This window comes from Thermobia domestica, chromosome 2 (assembly GCF_964235325.1).
Source record: "Thermobia domestica chromosome 2, izTheDome1.hap1.1, whole genome shotgun sequence".
NCBI classification, from domain to species: domain Eukaryota; kingdom Metazoa; phylum Arthropoda; class Insecta; order Zygentoma; family Lepismatidae; genus Thermobia; species Thermobia domestica.
The window spans coordinates 386,432,409-386,453,541 of NC_137455.1; the positions used below are offsets into that span (position 1 = coordinate 386,432,409).

The following is a 21,133-nucleotide window of genomic DNA, read 5'->3' on the forward strand; positions in this document are numbered from 1 at the left end:
TGCCGGTGAATAGTTCTTATTCTTTTCAGTTGTGTAATATCACTGAAGTGTTTCCAATTTCTTGGTAGTGGTAGACAACTCCTAATTTCAGTGGTACGACGCTCAGTTCTGATATGAGAGGCCTCTGGTGCGATCCTAGTTCGTATGGGTTCGTGGTAACAACATTGTGTCCGCGAGTTCTCTCGTTTGTTTCTACATCTTATTCCACTAATTTCTTCATAATCATTCATTTTGATTTCATAGAAATTTCATTTCAATTTACTTTGTATATCATATAATCGACATGATTGACTTGTGCGCCATCATGTATGCAAGTGAAAAAAATTAAATGAAATTTTTGAGTTTTACGTCCCACGCTTATGCCGGTTAGGCTAAAGGAGACGGTGATGATGAAAGATGAATGAAATGGTGGAATGAAGAACGTGGGAGGAAACGGGAGAACTCCGAGAAAACCCACGCACACGGTGTTTGTCCACCACAAAGTTCACTGGGCGGGAGCAGGGTTTGAACCCAAGACCCCTAGCACCAGAGGTGAACGCTCTACCACTGAGCCACCGTGGCCCCATCTATGCAAGTTGTTTCCGTGGTCACGCTTTTCTTCCAAAAAGTTTTATCCAGAGAGAATGAAAATGTAAAGAGGCCACACTGGGACAGTATTTGTTAAAGGATTTGTTCTGTACAAGAGGAATATGGAATCTCAATTTAATTTATCTTAGCTGGGGGGAGTAATTGCATAATTGAGGGGAGAGGATCATATCTGGAAGAAACATCCGTGCTGGTTAAAACTGTATGAATGTTTTTAAAAGAAAATAATAATAAAAAAAATTGAGGAAAATCAAAAATGGATCAAAAGATTGCGACCTTGGCCAATAATTAGTTTTTGGATCGGGGGCCACAAAATTTTTGAATGCTCCCTAAATCGATTTTTTTAACGGAATAAGGACAATATACTGAGTTAAGTGATAGTTTGGGCTTGGCTACACTGTATGTAGTTCTCCAGGTATAAGGTCTACAAGATTTTTTTTTTTGTTTGAAATATATTTGATCATTTGATCCAATAAAAGAATAGTGATATGATGTGTATTATTGTTTCTAGATTTTATACCTAAATCAGAGAGGCCATTGTCAATCTGTGCAGTTCTTTCAAACTGAAGCAATAAAATTTGATGCATAGAGATTATATCAAGGATATTATAAAATAGAGGATCTGCCCATACAACAAAATCGTGAAACCATACGTCACAGCTTCGCCACACCTACTCTGCCCACTCCGCACCACTAAGATTGCAATGTTTCGAGCCAACAATCATGGCGGAAACGATAGTAGTCAATCAGATGTGCCGGCTCAGACGATGCTCGATTGTTTTTCGGCTTCATTGAGTTCATATGATGAAGATACGTATGGGCAGATTCTCTATTTTATAACATCCTTGGATTTTATTAAGTACGTATATCGCCATATTAGTTTTATGAATTTATCTGTCTCTGTATTAAAGGCTGGAAATAACTTTAGATTCTGTGGAAGTGCTTCACACGTCACGTGACGGTCATCATTCCGTTGTAACCTATGAGGCTTTAAGCAATCTTTCTGTAAGTATGAAAGCCTGTTTTGGCGCTTCTAACTCTTTTACGCTAGTTGAGCTCTGATTCCTAGGAGTCCGTGTATTCTTGTGCAGATAAAAGCATTTCAGTTAACGTTACTCCCAGACAAACAGAAGGAATGATATCTTTAACATTTCTGTTTACAATCGCTGAACACACGTTTTTCCTTTTCTCAATCTTCGAAAAGTGGAAAGAAATAATGATCGAACGCAACTTTTAATGGAGGTAATTTATTTAGATTCCTTTCAGTTTTTCGTTCATGCAGTCTCTGAAGGGAAAGAAAGAAAGAAAAGAAAAAAATGAAATTGAATTTGGCAATCCTCAACGGTTTTATTTATCTGTTTCTAGATTTTTTCTCTTTATACATTGTGTTCCTTTTATATCTCTTCCACGTAAAAGTAAACAACAGAAATAAAAAAAGAAGCGAGCAGAGGAAATGTCTTCTGTAACGGAATGCGATAACAAGAGAAATAAGGACGAAGGAAAAACAGTGTTGCCGACCCTTAAGATTAAAATTGTTCTGTTCGAGGAGTAAAATTGGAAGCACTAGTTATTTGTTTATGAAATGCGGAAATTCTCAGTATTGTTGTTTCTGACTTCCTTGACTCACACAGTGCTACTGTTGTTGAAGGAACCTAAGTGACTTTCTGCACTACATCACTCGACACATTTGAAATGAAATCGAGGTTTTACGTCCCACGTTTATGCCGGCTAGACTAAAGGAGACGGTGAGGATGAGAAATAAATGAAATGGTGAAATGAAGAAAGTGGGAGGAAAGGGGAAACCTCCGAGAAAACACACACACGGTTTTGTCCACCACAAAGCTCAATTAGCGCCAGCTGCGATCGAACCAAGGACCCCATGCAGCAAAAGTGAACCTTCTACCACTGAGCCACCGTGGTCCCACTCGACGCATTTGAAGTACAAATTCTTTGATCAACATCAGCATGAAGACATTTGTTTTAGTACACATTTCTACTACGTTAAATAAGATGTATGTCCCAACAAACTGCATTGATATTGGTACACGCATTAGAAAAGAAGTTGTGCAGGTAACTTTACGGGTTTTAATTAAAATGTGTGCAGATTCCAAGTCAATGTTTGTTGTTGACTATTGCAAAATCAATAGAGATTTGTAATGAAATCAATCTTTAATTCAACTCAGAGACACGGAGGATTAATAAAAATGAATGATCATAGAAGAATTCGTGAAAAACTGTGATAGGAAATGAGAGAATCAAGAGAGAACACACGGGCACGGTAGGGCTATTATCCATCACAAACTCACGGGCAAAGGATCGAACCAACCACCTCTTGCATCAGAGGTAAGTGATAATAGAGATATTGCTTATGAATATTGGCGTAAAAATAATAAGTGCGCTCTCTGTGTGAGAGTCTCTGAACAGCAAATGAATCTTTTATCTTAATAAAATATTGTAGTAAACTTTGACCTCTAATGGGAATTTTACCTTCAGTTGGCAACACTGAGACAGAAACCATGTTTAGAATCACAGAATAGATATGGCCAGGTCTTCTTACTGATATATTGCGTTCAATTTCCTATTGCCATTGTATTTTTCATTATTGTTTTTTTCTTCAAACTTTTCGTTCTATTTGCTATACGTATAAGTAATAAAAAGAAGGGTAGGCAGTGGAAGAGATAATAAATGAAACAAGAATATCATAAAAAGAAATAGAAGTTCTAGTGGCCTTCTTTTACTACTATTATTAATTACATGTTTTACTTGCATTTTTCTCTTATATTGTGTCATATTACAGGGGCTCTGCGGTGCTTACTGTTGGCCAGACTCCAAATAGAAATGAGTTCTTAGTTTTCAGCAGTTTGTGTAAATGAGTCAGATAAATAGTTACATGATGTGATTAGAACTCGAACATGTGAACATATGTACAGTACAGGAAGAAAGAACGATTGTTTCGTTTGCATAAATGGGCAGTAGTGGATCTAAAAGGTAAAAACTGGGGGCAGCCAGATCCCAGATTATGATAGGTATACCATGAATTTACAATTTTTATGGGTCCTGCAGAAGTTTCCAACTTAATTCTCTTCCTATGGATATTATGGCTAGATTGGACGTTGATATTGTCGATCACAAGTATTGTTTTACACATTGCGTAACAGAAAAACTGAAACTATATCTAATGTTTCGAAAAGTTTCCAATAAAGAATAGAAGGCAACGCTTACTATAAATTTTCAAATATATATATATATACACGATAGCTTCAATTATTTTTGTTACTCAAAAAACTAGAGGTAAGACTAGGCCCCCTCAACCCCAGGCTGCATTCTCCCCTGCAAATAGACCGTAAGTTCCCATCGATAATAGAGAAGTAAGGAAAAGGGGAACAATGGGGCGGAGAGATGTTTGAAGAAAGAATTCAGAATATTATATTTTCCAGGGCAGAACTATAGAGAAACAATTAAAAGCTTTCGAAATGTAGGTGTGAGAAGAACGGACAAAATTATGTTGAGGAAGTGGTGAAAGTAGTAGGAGAAGAAATAAAATATAGTGTTGTAGTTAAGAGAGGAATAGAAGCTGGTTGAAATATTATCTAAGAAGAAACTGTAACCTAAGAAACATGATGGTAAGTACGGTGGAATCAAAGGAGGAAATAGGCTAGAATTGATGAAAGACATTAAAACAACTGAAAACTCTGGCGCAGAGAACTTCTCAGTTCGGAGTAAGTGCGTGCCATCAATTATAGAACACAAGACACTGTCGAAAGGTTCCAGCCTGACTAAAATATCGAGCAGTTGATAATAATCCGCTGATGGAATATAGTCTCATCTCCACTGTAATAATGGATCAGTTTCAACTATGAAGCTGCGTCAGTTCGTTGGAAACAGTCGATGTGTGTCGAGTTCTGCATGATAACGGTCCAGTCCACACAGCTTTTGATGCCAGAGTGTAGTTAAAGAACGTGGCTTAAAGAAGATTCAGAACCCACCATATAGCTTAGGTTTACCACTACACTCTTTTCAACATTAGCCGTATGGATTGCAACATTCTCCTGCATTACCCGAGCTCAATGAAATCAAAGATTGTCTGTTTCAGTCTCAATCTAGATGTCCAGTGGTCTTAGGGTCTGTGGGTTGGTATTTTGTTAGCTAGTTATTCTATTGGACAATCTTTAGTACGTGCAAAGTTTTATTTTAGTTCTACAATAATAGGACGTATATGATTTTTGCATTATCTTTTAACAAATTATATTATTAAATTACCTTCATTAGAGTTCAGTAATTCAGTTTCCTTACACGAGGAACGGAGAGAAAGAAAAATTTTTTAGAGATGGAGGTACTGTATGATGTTATTTCTATACAACAGTGGAGGTAGCTACAAATTTTCTTCCTATGAGGCAAGATTGTAGGCGTACTACTTTATAGACAGTCGAACAGGAAATGAAAAAAAAAAGTTTTTGATTCCTCTAATGAGGACTTTCTCAATCTAAGGGTCGGGACCCCTAAACTGGCCAGGAGAGAAATACATACGGGGGTTGCGAAGAGAGACGAAAAATAGACAAATGTAATTAGGATCTAGTAGCAAAAATATATATTTTTAAAGTGTTTTTTTTTAAAGTTTATTTTAATTCTTATTTCCATAGACATACTGTATTTTTATTTCCGTCGTTATTGCCAAATACACCAAAGAATATTAAAGAAACAAAGAATCGTTTAAAAAGCAGTTAGAATAAAGAAGGAATAAGATTAATGAAATTAACAATACATTGAAATACAAGGAAAATTAAATACAACAAGAACTCCAGATTCAATTAACTAACTAACTAATCTGTAGCCTACGGAACCCAAAGATTCAATGCCGCATTTACAAAAGCTCTCCACTGATTTCTATCCTTAGCCAACCGGACCTAGTTTCTACATTGTATTCCTATTTCTGCGAGATACATCTTAATATTGTCCTCCCACCTGCACCTAGGTCTTCCTAATAGTCTTTTTCCGATTGGTCTTCCAGTTAAAACATTGAACTACTTTCTTCCCTCCTGGCTACATGACCTGCCCACCTAAGACTCCTAGTCTTAATGGCGCTAACGATGTTTAGTAAACGGTATAAATTATGTAGTTCCTCGTTATGAAGTTTCCACCATTCACCATTCCCGTTCCTCTTGAGTCCGAGTTCCTCTTCAGGATTTTATTCCCAAATATTTCCAGTCTACGTTTTTCCCTCAGAGTAAGTGACAATGTTTCGCAACCATATAGAACAAGAGGCATGATTATCTTTTTATGTAGTTTAAACTAAATTCCTCGACAGAATTTGCGATGACAATAGATTTTGAACTGAATAATAACATGAATTCCCTGCTTTTAGTCGACAAGAGATTGAAATACAATAATGACGACTAATGTGAAACGTTCCTTAGTGTGATTTATCTCGAGTTCATAAGCAACAATCAAAATGCTTATTAAAAAAAGAAAATTACTTATAGGATTCGCAGCCAAGAGGGAGTCATTATGTGAAATAGATTGGGAAACCTTGGTCAAATATAATACACACAGGAAGGTTGGTTCGTCGTTGTTGGGTAGGTAGTGGGAAAAAAAGAGAAAAGAATTACGTTTGTCTTTATTCTAGTGGTTCTGTTATGCTCGCCTTGATAAATTCGAGCAAAATAAAAGTGTTGACATGATTTCTATTCACATACCAGGTGAGAATCTTACAAGTAATAGTAAGAAAATGTAATAAAATGATACTTCTTTAAGTGCAGTCGATTGAGTTGGGGTTTAGCCTCCCTTTTAGCAGCGATGCGATATGACACATAGGCCTAGACTAACGCGAGATACGAACCACACAAGCTCCTACTAGAAATCGAACCCGGGTCTACTGCGCCGAAGACATGTACGTTAATCAGGTGGCTTGTTGTTTACCACGGTGTCATTTGCCACGATTCGATTTTGATGTTTTTGCCACGATTTTGCCACAATATTTGCATTTCGATTTTATGAGATCCCATTATCGTGAAGATTCACACACACCTGGAGTTAGGGATGCGCACGAGACGAGTCGAGACAGGATTTTCCTGACAAAATTCGAGTAGAGACACGGCTCTTCCAATAGAAAAATATACATTTTTCGAGTCGAGACATCACTTTTACAGCACATTTTCGAGACGAGACAGCCACAAATCTTGTCTCGTTCGCATCCCTACCTGGAGTAAAAGGAAGGGTTGCCAGGCACCTCTGTTTTTGATCCCCTAGAAAAGTGGTAAGTGTTCTCACATTTGGTACGAGAGTGATCTCATTAGACTCGCTGCAGGAACAGAACATCAAGCTTCAAATAAATGAATACAAAATATCATTAACATCATGATAGCTTAGTAAACTGATATAATTGCATTTTCTCTCTTAACGGAATTCTCAATCTTAATGTTGTTTTTCGTTATGCTACGCGACTAAAAAATTGGAAGGGGCTGCGGTAGCTCAGTGGCAGAGAGATTTACCTCTGGTGCATGGGATCCTTGGTTCGATCCCAGCTCGCGCCAAGTGAGCTTTGTGGTGGACTAATACCATGTGCGTGGGATTTCTCGGGGTTCTTCCGTCTCCTCCCACTTTCTTCATTCCATCATTTCATTCATTTCTCATCATCACCATCTCGTTTAGCCTAGCTGGCAAAACTGTGGGACGTAAAACTTAGATTTGATAAAGATCTTATATACTTAAGAAGAAATTAGATGCTTCCGTTTACGTCCGACGGTTATACCTTGGAAGCCAGCGTTTCCCAACCTTTTCCAACTTGCGACACACTACAGGTGTAACTTCAATTCTCGCGGCACACTCATATAGATATTATTATTATTTGTAAATATAAAATACCGTGGTATTTTTTTCTGATTACTGATCTCCGAGAAGAAAGCTCGATTACTGGTTTTCCTCCCTGATAAATCATTATGCTTATTTTTCATTCTAATTTAAAAATAGAAAACAATTGCAATGAAATATAGTACACAGGTTTTTAAAAATACACTCTCTTTTTCGAAAACTGTATCCAACCTTTCACTAAGAAGGAAGATCACTAAATAACGAACGAATAAACAAATTTCTTGCACTTTTAAAACACAAATGTAGGTAATTTGAATGCATGTTTGCTTTGTCGAAAGAATTGAATGCTACTTTAAAATTTCAAGTTGTGGAATAGTCTGCAACAATAAAGAAGCAATAATGGTCATAACAATGATAACAAATATTTTGTTCAACATTAAAAATGTACAGAAAAGTAACACAGTATGAAACTTAAAATTGTAGATTCATAGTAGGGGTTCATACACAGTAAAAAATGGTTGTGTTAATTCAACTCAAATTTAACACAGGGCAGTGGTTCCAGCTTGACTATGCGGTGTTAATTCAACTCAGACCCCACGGTGTTAGCGTTTAACACAGACGGTGTGTTACGTTTTTAACACACAACTGGTGTTGAGCGGTGTTAAATTTGGATCTGTGTTAGTATTTTCGGTGTTGATTCGACACCATATCAGGGTCAGTAGTGTGGGAAAAAGTGTTGAGTGTTACTTGTGGTGGTGTTGCACCAACACGAAGAAAGTAACGCAGTGTGTAGTGTGTTAATATTCACAAGTATCAATATAACACAGTCACTGTGTAATTTTAATACCATTTTCTTATTATTTGAACTCACAATCTGTGTCATAATTCAAGGTCAAAGCCGTATAAGTAACACCGTTTGGTATTAATTTAATACTCCCTGTGTTAAAATTCAAAGTCAGACCATTAGATTAACACCGTTTTTGGTATTAGTTCGACTCCAGTTTTGTGTTACTACGACACCTATTTCGGTATTGGAATAACTCCGTGTGCGGTGTTGATGGAACCATTTTTCTGTGTTAGAAAAGCTTGTGGTGTGCATGCTTACGATTACCGAAGATTCCACTTTTAAAATAAGAATAGTAAACTACAGAACACTTCATTTAGAAAACCTTTATAAACCTTTTTGTCGTCCTACCCAACACGTATTGTGAAGTATTTCTTGATGGTTCGAAATACAACCTTCATCAACAACTTGTTCAAGAATGATAAGGAGACTCTTACCTATATCCTTATAGTATGTTTGCCTCTTAATCGTGTTTCTATTGGTTTTCCGCCATTTTTGAAGCATAGTTGACTGGTGAGCTCTAGTGCAGTGTAGAAGTGACACAATAATACGGTGTTGTTTCTCGCTATTGACATATTTCTTCAGAAATATTATGTAAAACAATTGAGAACACATCACGCGGTTTGCACATTGAAATTTTGCGAATTCCTGGATTTGTTTAAGTATTTCTTACTACTGTGTTTGATTGTAGCTTCAGTGCATAAGACTTTATAAATGGATGCCCAACATATTTGGCAATCTCGCAGAAAACAACGCCGAAGATTCTACACTTGTATTAATTTAACACACAGACTGTGTGTCATTTCAACTATCGGCATTTGACACAAAAGTCCAAATAGAGAGTGGGTTGTTCTAACCAGCTGTTTGTGTTATATTTTAACACAATTGTGTTAACACATAGGCATGTAGTTGAAATAACACAACGATTTTTACAGTGTAGTAATATGAAATACAAATATATATTTTTCCCTGTCTTGCAATTTGATTGCTATTGAATTATTAATTTTGTTTCTATTTCCTCGCGGCACACCAGAGGCCCATTCGCGGCACATCGGTTGGGAAACGCTGGTGTAAGCTAAAGGGTATGGTGATGATGATAAGTAGTGCAATGAAGAAAGTAGGAGGAAACAGAATCCCTAGAAATTTCACACCCACAGTGTTAGTCCACCACAAAACCAACTTTGCGCGAGCTGAAATCTAACCAGAGACCCCAAGCACCAGAGGTGAATGCTTTACCCTTTGTTCCTATATCCTAAGTAAATTTATATATAAAATAGTTAGGCGGTCGCAAGAACACAAAAAGTTACAAAATGTCAACTGTAACACAAGTATATATGTTAACTTACGAAGTTCAAAATTGATGTCATATAGACCTTCTTTTTTAACTCTTTTTTTTAATATCCCGCAGTAGGTTTTCTATAGAGATAACGTATGCGCCCAGAAGCATGAATCAAAGTAATGACTATAACACCAGGACCGTATCCAGGGGGTCTAGGGGCGCACCCCCTAAATTTTTGCGGGCCCCCCTAAAATTTTCAAGGTAGGCTTGCAAATGAACAATAATATGGTGATGAACTATAATATTTTTGGATTGACCCCCCTAACTTCAATCGGCCCCCCTACATTACACAAGCTTTTCTAACACCTGTATAACACCACATGACATTTGGTTCATACTCCTAGGCGGATCGATTACCGGTGAAAAGTCGTGTTGTTCGGATTTCAAGTTAAGCTAAGTAGGTCCTTTCTCATATAGTCTGCTGCTGAACGAGACACTTAACTCAAATCCTCTCCGATTCATATACACTCCATCTTGCAAACCATCTATTTGAATTATATTTGTAATAATCTTTGTAGACTTCAAAATAGCCATGTAACAATACAAGTCACTAAATTTTTGTATTACCAAATTTTCTTCCTCTCACCAAAGGTATTTATTTAATAATAGATCGATAAATCCATATTTTTAAAATCTAGTTTTGTTTAATTTTTAGGGAAGTTATGAAATATTAAAAGAAAAAAAATTAAAATCACATTCCCCTCCTGAAGGTTCGGGTTCCTATTTGTTGAGAGTGCTATTCCAGGCACGTAGCCAAGGGGGTCCGGGGCTCCGGACCCTCCCTTCGAGACCAGAAATAAAAAAAAATTAAAGAAGGATGAAACAAAATGAAATGAGAAAAAGAAGGATCAGCGTTAAAAATAAAAAAAATCTACAGGAAGCTTTTGGTTATTTTTTCTTATGAGAAAATTTGTATTACTTGCAATACATGGTGGCAAAGTGAGCGAGATATCCTGGAAGAGTCATGGAATTTGAACTTTCTAGAAAGGTTACGCAATTCTCAGAATTTCTGTTATTAGTCAGGGAGATTTCAACCTTCCGAAAGCATAGTGCCGTTGTGTAACAGGATGGACATTTTTTTATCATAATTTTTCGTCATCGCATCCTTGCAGTATCAAACATGTTATTTCAATAATAATTTTCTACTCCTCCTTTAACCTGTCATTTGGAACCGACAGTAGTTGACGGAATAATAATAATAAAAAAAAAAAAATGGGGAAAGAAAGTTCTGTTAACATTTGATTGAACAGAGAAAGGAATGCAGATATTGTAAAATATTTTACAAGACATTATTGAATATGTATTTTTTATAATAGTGAATATGTACTTTTTATAATAGTTGAGGTCATAATGAAAGGGAAATTGTTATATTTGAATGAACAGAGCAAGGACGTAAATATTGTAAAATCTTTTATAATACTTTCTTTTATTATTTTACTCGAGATTTGTTCATAGTTTGTTATTAAAATACTTACCAACATATCCTCATTTTATTGTCCTAACAAACCAATATACGAGGTTGGTAGTCAAGTAGTCAGTAGCAGTAGCAGTAGTAGTAGCAGAATTTCATGTCACGCCCCCTCTCCCCATTACGAAATCCTGACTAAACGAACCAATATATGCTCCAGTAAAATAGTTTAGAATGATCGAGCCCCTGATGTGATGAACACAGCGTTTCATGTCACGGACTCACCCCCCCTCACAAAATCGTGCCTGCTACCTTTTCACACTTATGGGTAGTCGTGATGAAATGCCTAGATTCAATGTTGACTACACATTAGAATACACAAAAATTGTACTTCATATCAATTTTCAAAATATATTTTGGGAGTTTCTAAGCACGCAAATGATTACCTCGAGTGCTTGAACTCAACTTGAATAAATTTAACTGTGGTGTTAACACCCGATAGCGCAGTAACTCTATACCGTGCTTGAGACCGTTTGTAGTGTTTGCATTCTGTTTATAAATATGATAACTTGATTGTTATAATTGTCATCTATGATATAAGATAAATCAGAGAGAACAATATCGTGGCAAACAATACTAAAATCGAGTCATGGCAAAGAACACCGTGGTAAACAACATTTAATCGTTAACCATATAGCCACGAGGGAATTCCACACATAAGGAAATCTATAGATTATAACAAGGAAATCCTACATTGTCTGGAGACTTTTCTTCCGTCAATTTAGAATTAATCCAATGGGTTACAACAAGGTTATTTACAGTTTGTGTTTATTGACGTTAATTTGTAAAATAAGGGTACAGTTATACCGAAACTTTCCTATTTCATTTTTCCCTTTTCTTCCTTCAACACGACGCAAGGAGCAAAAAAAAAAAAAAAAAAAAAAATGGAGCTTAGTGTTACCACATGCTAAATAAAGCTTTATATCTCATTTTTCTTTCAAAAAAGAAACTTTTTTTTTGTAACGCAAGATTAAGTAGACAGTGCGCTGATTGGCTATTCACCCCCTCTCTCTCACATACACATAGCAGTTCTTTCTGCTGTTGCTCTTCTATGATAGATGAAGAGTGACTCGAGACAGGAAAATTGAAAAGGGAAAGATGGTGCATATGCACTCCTTATCATTGTACGAATATTCCATATAGATTTTCTAGATCTATATATATATTTGCCAGCCAGAAAGAAAAAGCTGGATCGTACACAAAAATGGGACTGTGTGGTTTACTTAGACAATCAGGTAATGTTTATCAAAGTACCTAACAATGATATTTTGTATCCTGCACGTCCCGACGGAGGACACACAATTACTGTCTATTTGTTGCTGAACGGACTTCCCCCCCCCCCCGCCTAAGCAACAAACCTATACGTATCCGGGTACAGGAAATCTTGTGCGTGACACGGAATCTTTCTAAATTTCACCTCTTGGGAATTTCTGGACTAAAAATAAGCCTTTTATATCTCCCTTTCAGTGCAAGTATTATAAGACAGATTGATGCTACCAGCTTAATAACAACTTCAGAATTTACTTACTAAGCTTGATTCGTACAACAAAGAGCTTAGAATCTACTTACCAAGCTTGATTCGTCTGGTGACGCTAGACTCAACAGCAGGACGCTAATCAACACAGTCAGCTGAGCTATAACAAACAAAATAAAAGTAATATTTTAACAAAAACGATTTATTGTGTACAACACAATTAACTATGAAAATACAAATGTACAAAGTGTAAAGAAAATAATGCGAGAACAAACTACATGCAATTCTTTTAATAGACCGTTTTATAATGAATTAGTTGAAAATGTTCCAAGAACATTGCTAGAACGAACTTGAATTAATTTTTCTTATTAACTTCTACAGGCTTTATACTAATTGTTCTATGTACTTTATCATTATACTCATTAAACGATTATTGTAATATATCTATCCATTTATAATTTCCTTCAGTACTAATTTTTCCCCCACATGTTTTGTTTAAGAGCCCTGTTAAAACGTTCTACGATATGTTGTTTTACGAAGACATACTCAAAATCGAGGGCTCAAAATTAAAAAGGTTGCAAAAATATCATTTCTCTATGACTTACGGTTCCCGAGATATGGCTCCTTAAATTTCTCGAAATCAGAACTTTTTGACTAATATCTGGGGAACGGTGGGTAGTTGGCCAGTAGCCACAGTTTACTATTTGATACCAAAATGTTCACCATCCTCTTAGGTTAGGTATTGATCAACACAAATATGATCTCTATGACAAACGGTTCTCGAGATATGGCTCCTTAAATCTCTGGAAATCGGAACTTTTTTGGCCAATATCTCGGGAACGGTAAGAGTGACGCGAAAAATTCCATCACTTTTTCAGAGATAGTTTTTGATGTTCTATCAAATGGAGGGCTCAAAATCGAAAAATTCGCTAACATACACAGACGCACACAGATATAGAGAATTCAGTAACTAACTTTGTAAGTAATTGCTAAGCACTTAAATTTATGTACGTAGGTGATACATTAATACATAAAAGTCTTGAAAACAATTATGAGCTTATTTCATAGCGAAAATACTACCTGGGTTACTTTCTACGTTTTTTAAATAATCTTAATTGTTTTCAAAGATTCACTAACATTTCATTTCATTTCATTCTAACTTTTGAGACATGAACAGGGCTAACCCATGTGGGGAATGGGTTCCACCGGGTTCGGATCTCCCCAAAACTTCCTAACTCAACATACATTTGTACACTTTCTCAATGAAAGTATAATTGTTTAACAGAGGAGTGATTGATTAGCATAACAATTTGATCTTACACTTAGAAAAACAACGTAGTTGTATCATTTTTTTTTTTTTTGAGGATATAAGTGGAAGCATTTCACAATTACTTATCGTTTTTTCGAGTGCACAATAACACCCGTTCAGCACTATGCAAACGTAGTGTCCTGTGCTTTTAGACCTTCTACCCCCCCCCCAAAAGCTTGGCTCACTGCCAACAAAATTTCTGCGTGCGCGCCTCGCCAGGACGACACTACTCAAAATTTTGATTAACTTTAAAACTTTGAGTTTTGTTGAATTGTCATTATAACTGTTCATTATAATTGTCATTATAATTGTCATTATAACTGTTCAAGGGTAAGATATACGCCAATTCACAGAGCATACCGAGATAAACAACACACAAAATGCGTGAGGATAAAATCTGAAGCGTAGCTTTTGAGAAAAATCAACAAAACTAAATTTTTATGGCACTAAAAATTATATTGTTCGTTGTCAATAATAATTTCTAGTTTTTATTAAGCTGGAACAGAGGGTCTACTTATAAGGTATCCTTATGTTTACTACAGAAATCAGTACGAAGCACACCAGGCACGTAGCCAGGATTTCGCAATAGGGGGGTCCGGACGAAATACTGTGGTTATCACACCAGGGGCTCGATCATTTTAAACTATTTTACTGGCAACATATATTCGTTCGTTTAGCAGGATTTCGTAATGGGGGGGGGGATGACATGAAATATTGTGGTTACATACCAGGAGATCAATCAATCTAAACTATTTTACTGGCAACATATCCATATTGGTTTGTTAGGATAATACAATGAGGATATGTTAGTAATTATTTTAATAAAAAATCTATAAAGAAATCTTGAGTAAGAGAATAGAAAAAAATGTTGAAAAAGATATAGTCTACCGAGGTCATTCGAACTCAGTTCTACTTGTCTTCTTTCTTCTTCTTTTTCTTATCTTCGTTTAATGGCGTCAAGGATAGTAACGAAATCTCTTTCGGGAGTAAAGACATCCTATAAAATGAATTAGTGTTGCCGCGAAATTCAAAGTGGCACATATTATTATTGATTCTGGGCATTTCTTAAGTTCTACCTGAGAGTCTATCTTATCCAACAGGTTTGTCGATCGTCATTTGTAGTTCATAGGATTAGCATGGAGATAGATGGAATTCGGAATGCTCCATTACAATAATATTCATTTTTAACTTGACTCCTCCGTTTCTTCCACACAAAGCTCCTCATAAGAAAGAGTAACCAAACGCTTGTAGCTTTATATTTTTGACGATGATTCATCTTTTTCTCGTTTCTTTTTGTTTCATCCTTCCTTAAAATTTTTAATTACTGGATCCGAAGGGGGGTCCGGACCCCCCGGACCCACCCCTTGGCTACGTGCCTGAACACACGTTATCCATATCTTACATATATACTACCCCTTTTCTCGATTAAATGTTAAATCATGCCGTTGCAGGGTGTCTAACAGCTAACAGTCTTCCGTCTATTACATCCATATACGTACATGTTACATACGTCAGCTATACAGAGTGGCCCAAAAGTAGGTATACAGTTCCGTACTGATAGGCCATAACATTTTTGACTTAGTTTCTTCCTTATCTGTTCTTAATTTCTTTTCACTTATACCTTAAGCTCGGAACAAACCAAAGCAAATACATTCATCATCTTAATAAATCAAAATGTCATACTTGATCGAAGTTGCTGTGTATACCTACTTTTGGGCCATACTGTATGTTACATATGTTCATCTGTATGTGCCATCGTGACCGCCTATATACAGTTCTTTCGTTCCTACGCTTATTCGGAACACTTACACGGAAAGTACATGTAAAATATACTTCTTCAGTTATTCATTTGCTGTACGTTAAGTCCAAAACCTACAGGATTTACACATGTAACCTCGTTCTTACGTACGCCACACATGTGTTTTTTCTCAGTGTATGCCAGCTAGTCTAAAGGGGATTGTGTTGATGAGAAATGAATGAAATGGTGAAATGAAGAAGGTGGGAGGAAACGGGAGAACCCCGGGAAAATCCACGCACACGGTGTTTGTTCACCACAAAGTCCACGTAGCGCGAGCTGGGATCGAACCATGGACCCCATGCACCAGAGGTGAACGCTCTACCACTGAGTAACCATGGCCCTCCATCCTTATTTGGCTTCTTCTAACTGTAACACACATACTACTAACAGTGACGCACTGCTTCCCGTAATAATAAATAAATAAATAAATAAATAAATAGACTTGGAGCATTCTATAAGACACACCTTACACTCGTATATAAAAAACTAAAGAAGTACGAAGGGATCAAGTTCCAAATCTAAGAAATGTCCCTGGCCTAATGCATCCGAACCTTCTTCATCATCCTCTTCTGTGCATCGGCTTTCAGCGTCTCTCTCGGTTGTTAATGTCAGTTGATATTGTGTAACTAATATGCATCGTAGCTTAATGTGTCCGTCATTGCACGGTTAATTACCTACGCAATTGGGCTTTCGTTTCTGAATAATCATATGATAATTATGGTTTCCCAGGTTTATATACATGCTAACTAACCCCTTCTCCTCGTTCTTCCGTGATATTAGCTTCCTTCTTTGTCTATAAATGTAATAATAATAATAATAATAATAATAATAATAATAATAATAATAATAATAATAATAATAATAATAATAATAATAATATCAAATGTTACATATTCACAAAATACGTAGAATCACGATTATCCGAGTCACTGTTAACCGAGCCTCTGGATTAATAGAGACAATCTAAAAAACATCCCACGTGACGTCACTTAATCTTCTGAACCTACAGTGCTGCTGGCGCATTATTGCAGCTTCAATGAGAGGCCGAAAGTTGCCCCAGAAGACAATCACTGCTTTCTTTTCTTAAAAAAAAAAAAAAAAAACCTTTTATATGATACTGTATGTATATAAAAATATTGTTTTTATGAGTTTTAGTACAATGTAATAAAGAATTGTTGCAAAAACTGTTTTGTTATTTACAGCACGCACTACTGTACCCAAAAGCAGCTGATCTCCATATTATCCGAGTTTTTGCATATCCGAGGGGAGACTCGGTCCCAACTACCTCTTATAATCACGAGTCTACCACAGCAAAGAGTATGATTTGAGGCCTTCTCACTTGCAATTACTACGAGTATATTAACGCATTTTCCCTGTTTCACAAGCAATGATTTAGAGCTATGATCGCCAAACCGTTGATCGTGAGCTACTAGTAGCTCGCGGGGACATTTTCAGTAGATTGCGTTAACGCTCCGGTTGGGTAACCTCGATTCCTCCACTGAGCTGACGCTAACGACAGGGGGCGTTGACGACAAAAACTGCTTCTTTCTCCCGTGTAATTGCAATTGCTATTGTCAGCCTTATCTCACAATTGATTGTATATGCGTGAGGTTGCGCACGTTATATTTTTCGTGTATATTAGATATTTACTAACTTGGAGTTTGATCTCTTATTTACTAGAAATGTAAGTGTATAGGCAATAAACAAATGTAAGATTTATTTTTAAAAAGTTGGTAGTTGTTTTGGTTGATAGCTTACATTAGGATTTAAAAAACGGTATGGTAGCTTCATAACCTTGGCAACCACTGATTTAGAGCATATTTTACTGAGTTCGTTGTTACTGCAACAGCAAAGCACAATAACTTGTGTTTGAATTACTGGGTTTTTGACGAACATTTTTATCTTGTTGTTTCTTGAAGTATAGGTCTTTTTCAAGGTGGAATCCGAAATACCGAAATGCGGCCAAATTTCCTTGCTCTCCTACCTGGCATCGAACCTAGGACTACGTGCACTAAACAAGTAATCGCTGGCTATTAGAGCAGGTGAGAGAGCACTTGCGTCTTTTGAAAGCCTATGATAGTTTAGGCCCTAGTACATTAAGGCATCTTACGTACTCAAAAAGTCTTTAAGAATCAAATTCCTAGAATCTCATTTAGAATGCTTCAGTTATAGATGCACGTGGGACAAGAGCTGAAATTATCGCGCCACGAAAATGTGTTGAGAAAAAGATGCTTCATCTCGGAAAATGTAAATGATTATTGAAGGAGTTGTCTCGTCTCGTCACAAAGGTTTTGTCTCGACTCCTGCGCAACCCCAGCATCAGTCGGTAATAAGAACGTTTTTGAACTTATCGGTTTGAGTGGACTTGAACCCACACTTAAAATATGCATTAAAAGTTTAGTCCTGATTAAACATTCTGCATCAACTGGACAATTTTCTTCCAGGATGACAGTTTTCCATTATACAGTTAAGTACGTGGTGTTCAGATTATATTGTTACTCGCAAGATCTATGTACACTCATGTCCAAAATTATTGTCGCATGTTTATAAATATGTTGTTGTAAGAATATAATTTGATAACGAATTCGCCCGGTATTTCTTATAATGTTACTATGTATATAATCGGCAAAGACATGTATAGTGGCAAATTCCATGTCAAAAGAGCAGTAAATAAGAACAATAAAACTTTGTTCATTTAGCAACATTTTGTTTTACTCATTCTAATTTTCGTATTTATAATTCTTTTTCTATGAAATTTATCACGAATATACATTTCTCGATTATACACATAGTGTCAGTATTAAAAGTGCCCTGCAAAATCATTATCAAATTATATTACAACAAGAATACATTTATAGATATGCGACAATCATTTTGCACATGAGCGTACATTTTTTAAAGTGTTAACATTTATTGTAAATTTATAAGATGTGGTTTCTAATTGTGAACGAAGAAATTACAGTATATTTTACTATCTTTCTATTATTAATTCTTAATGTCTATCTAGAAACGATAGTGAGAAAGAGCCTACAAAGTGAAGACAGCATTCAGTGGGAGGTAGAATGATTAGGTGTATACGGTTTACAGATGATATGGCGCTTGTTGCAGAGTCTAAGAAGAAAATCAATAAGATGTTAGAAAACGTGAGGAACGGTTGTGAAGGATATGGGATGTAAATAAATGTTAGGAAGACTGAAGTCATGGTGATTGAAATGAAGCGGTCGGTGTCAAATATAAAAGCAGGTGGGAAAGCAGAACAAGTGATTAGTTTTCGATATCTAGATAGTATTATTAGTGATAATATGAAATGTGAAGGTGAAATAAAAGCAAGGATAGGAATGGCGAAAGAAGTCTTTAGGAGGAAGAAAATAATATTTTGTAGGACGTTGAACAAAAAGTTGAGAAAAAGACTCATAAGGTGTTTTGTATGGTGTATTGTGCTGTATGTCAGAAACATGGACATTACGTAAAAATGATGAAAAATGAGTGGAAGCTTTCGAAATGTAGCTGTGAAGAAGAATGGAAAGAATTACCTGGGTCGAGCGAAAGCCGTATGAAAGTTTCTTAGAAATGATGGAGGAGAAAAGAACAATTTTAGATGTTATTAAGAAGAGGAAGAGAAACTGGTTGGGACATTGGCTAAGAAGAGATTGTATCATGAAAGACGTGCTAAAGGGAAAAATCGAAAAATCGAAAACGAAGATTTTAGCGGAAGACCGTGGAGCATGGAAGCTTCTCGATTGCGGCAAGTGACCTGACAATAATAATAATAATAATAATAATAATAATAATAATAATAATAATAATAATAATAATAATAATAATAATAATAATAATAATAATATTAATAATAATAATTCTTACAAACAATGGAAGAACAAATTTTATTCACACAAAGGCAAGTATCACTCCATAGATCTATTGAGCTGCACAAAATTAAATGATTGAAAGTAAATTCTCATGCGTAGTTTTTGAGAAACTCGAGACAAACTTAAAAGTTACGTTTAGCCATTTATGTAAGAGGGTTCTCCATTTAAGAACAGGAGTAAAATGACTTATAGATAACGTGGTATTAAAGAATTCAACACTGTAACCACGTATCGACGTTCATAATAGAAATAGTGTGCTTCATAATATTTCACATATAAATTAAAAACATCAAAGAGTATATATGTATATGTCAAGTTTTGTCGCCGGCTCACATTGTCCTTTTATGGATTTTGCTCAAGGAAAAATCGAATTGGAAGGAAGATTCTTGCTTCGGAATCGGAATGCCTGGTCCTGGGTTCCAATACGGTGGCTTACGGTATCATCTCTTCTAAGTTACACCGCACTGATGTCGAGACAATATATTTAATTATACTCTCCTTCTACTCTCTTCCCATTGTTGTAGTAATTATTATTGATTGCAAATAATTCGAACATTAATTGGCCTCAGTGGCTGCTCTGAAAATTTATTTAATGAATAATTGAAGAGGAATAATTGTCTTATATTCAGGACATGTTAATAAAGCTTACCGATAATGGGGATGTAAGGCTACATATTTTCTTGACTTTGATACGTGTGTACATGATGAAATGTATGCAGCAGTACACTTCGTTCGGCTTTATCTCTCAAGTTTACTAGCTATAGGAGCCGGATGAACCGTAACTGGATTGAAATTACAAGAAAATCTGTCAGGAATTGAACCTGATCCCACAGATGTCACTCTAAATCAATCCATAAACTCTACTATACACAGTAAAGAGGATCACGCGATTCCACTAATGGAATATTCGGAGGAACATTCTGCCGTAAGCAAGGAACATATCCTTTTTCTAGTCATCCAATATTTCCTTGTTACTCTGTAGGTTGCATAGGAGAGTTATAGTTTTAAAACGAGATATGAATACTCATCCCGTATAACGTGGGTACCTGTCATCACGACATGGCGCGTCCCCTGGTTGCGGATCGAGGAGAAGGCCTCTAGATATTGAGGTTCGCTGCGAATATACTGAATAAGCAGTCGCGGACAGACGACAAGGAGTGGTCCTCCAGCTTGGGGGTTTGGGTAAGGCTAACAATCTCATCCTGTAAAAAAGGCACTTGTTCAGAAACATTCACAGAAACCTCGGACAAGGACTGATGAGATTGAAAGATTTCTTTGACGATTTGCTTAACACGCAGCCAAAAATTAATGTGAGATACACACCGCAGAACCTTATATTCCAGAACCCAACCGAATAGAAGTAGAAACTGCTATAAAGAAATTAAAGAAACACAAATCTTCGGGTGTGGACGAAGTTCTGGCTGGGTTAATTTTAGCTGGAGGCGATAAATTGTGGAACAAGATACACAAACTCATTCTCCTTATCTGGAACAAGGAAGAGTTGCTACAAGAGTGGAAAGAATCAATCATTGTTCCAATTCACAAGAATGGCGACAAAATTGACTATAATAATTATCGAGGCATTTATCTTGTGTGAACAGCATATAAAATATTTTCAACCATTCTATAAGCAAGATTAA

The 21,133-nt window shown here is 36.2% G+C and overlaps 1 protein-coding gene across 15 annotated transcripts in view; it reads right to left on the reverse strand.

The window, feature by feature from the left end:
* Positions 1 to 21,133, reverse strand: part of pHCl-1 (pH-sensitive chloride channel 1) — an 839,505-nt gene that overhangs the window by 180,456 nt on the left and 637,916 nt on the right. For all 15 annotated transcript variants that reach the window (XM_081749495.1, XM_081749485.1, XM_081749494.1 and 12 more), the window contains one exon: positions 12,613 to 12,677. In XM_081749495.1, the coding sequence (XP_081605621.1) occupies positions 12,613 to 12,677 (65 nt within the window). The remainder of the gene's footprint in view (positions 1 to 12,612; positions 12,678 to 21,133) is intronic.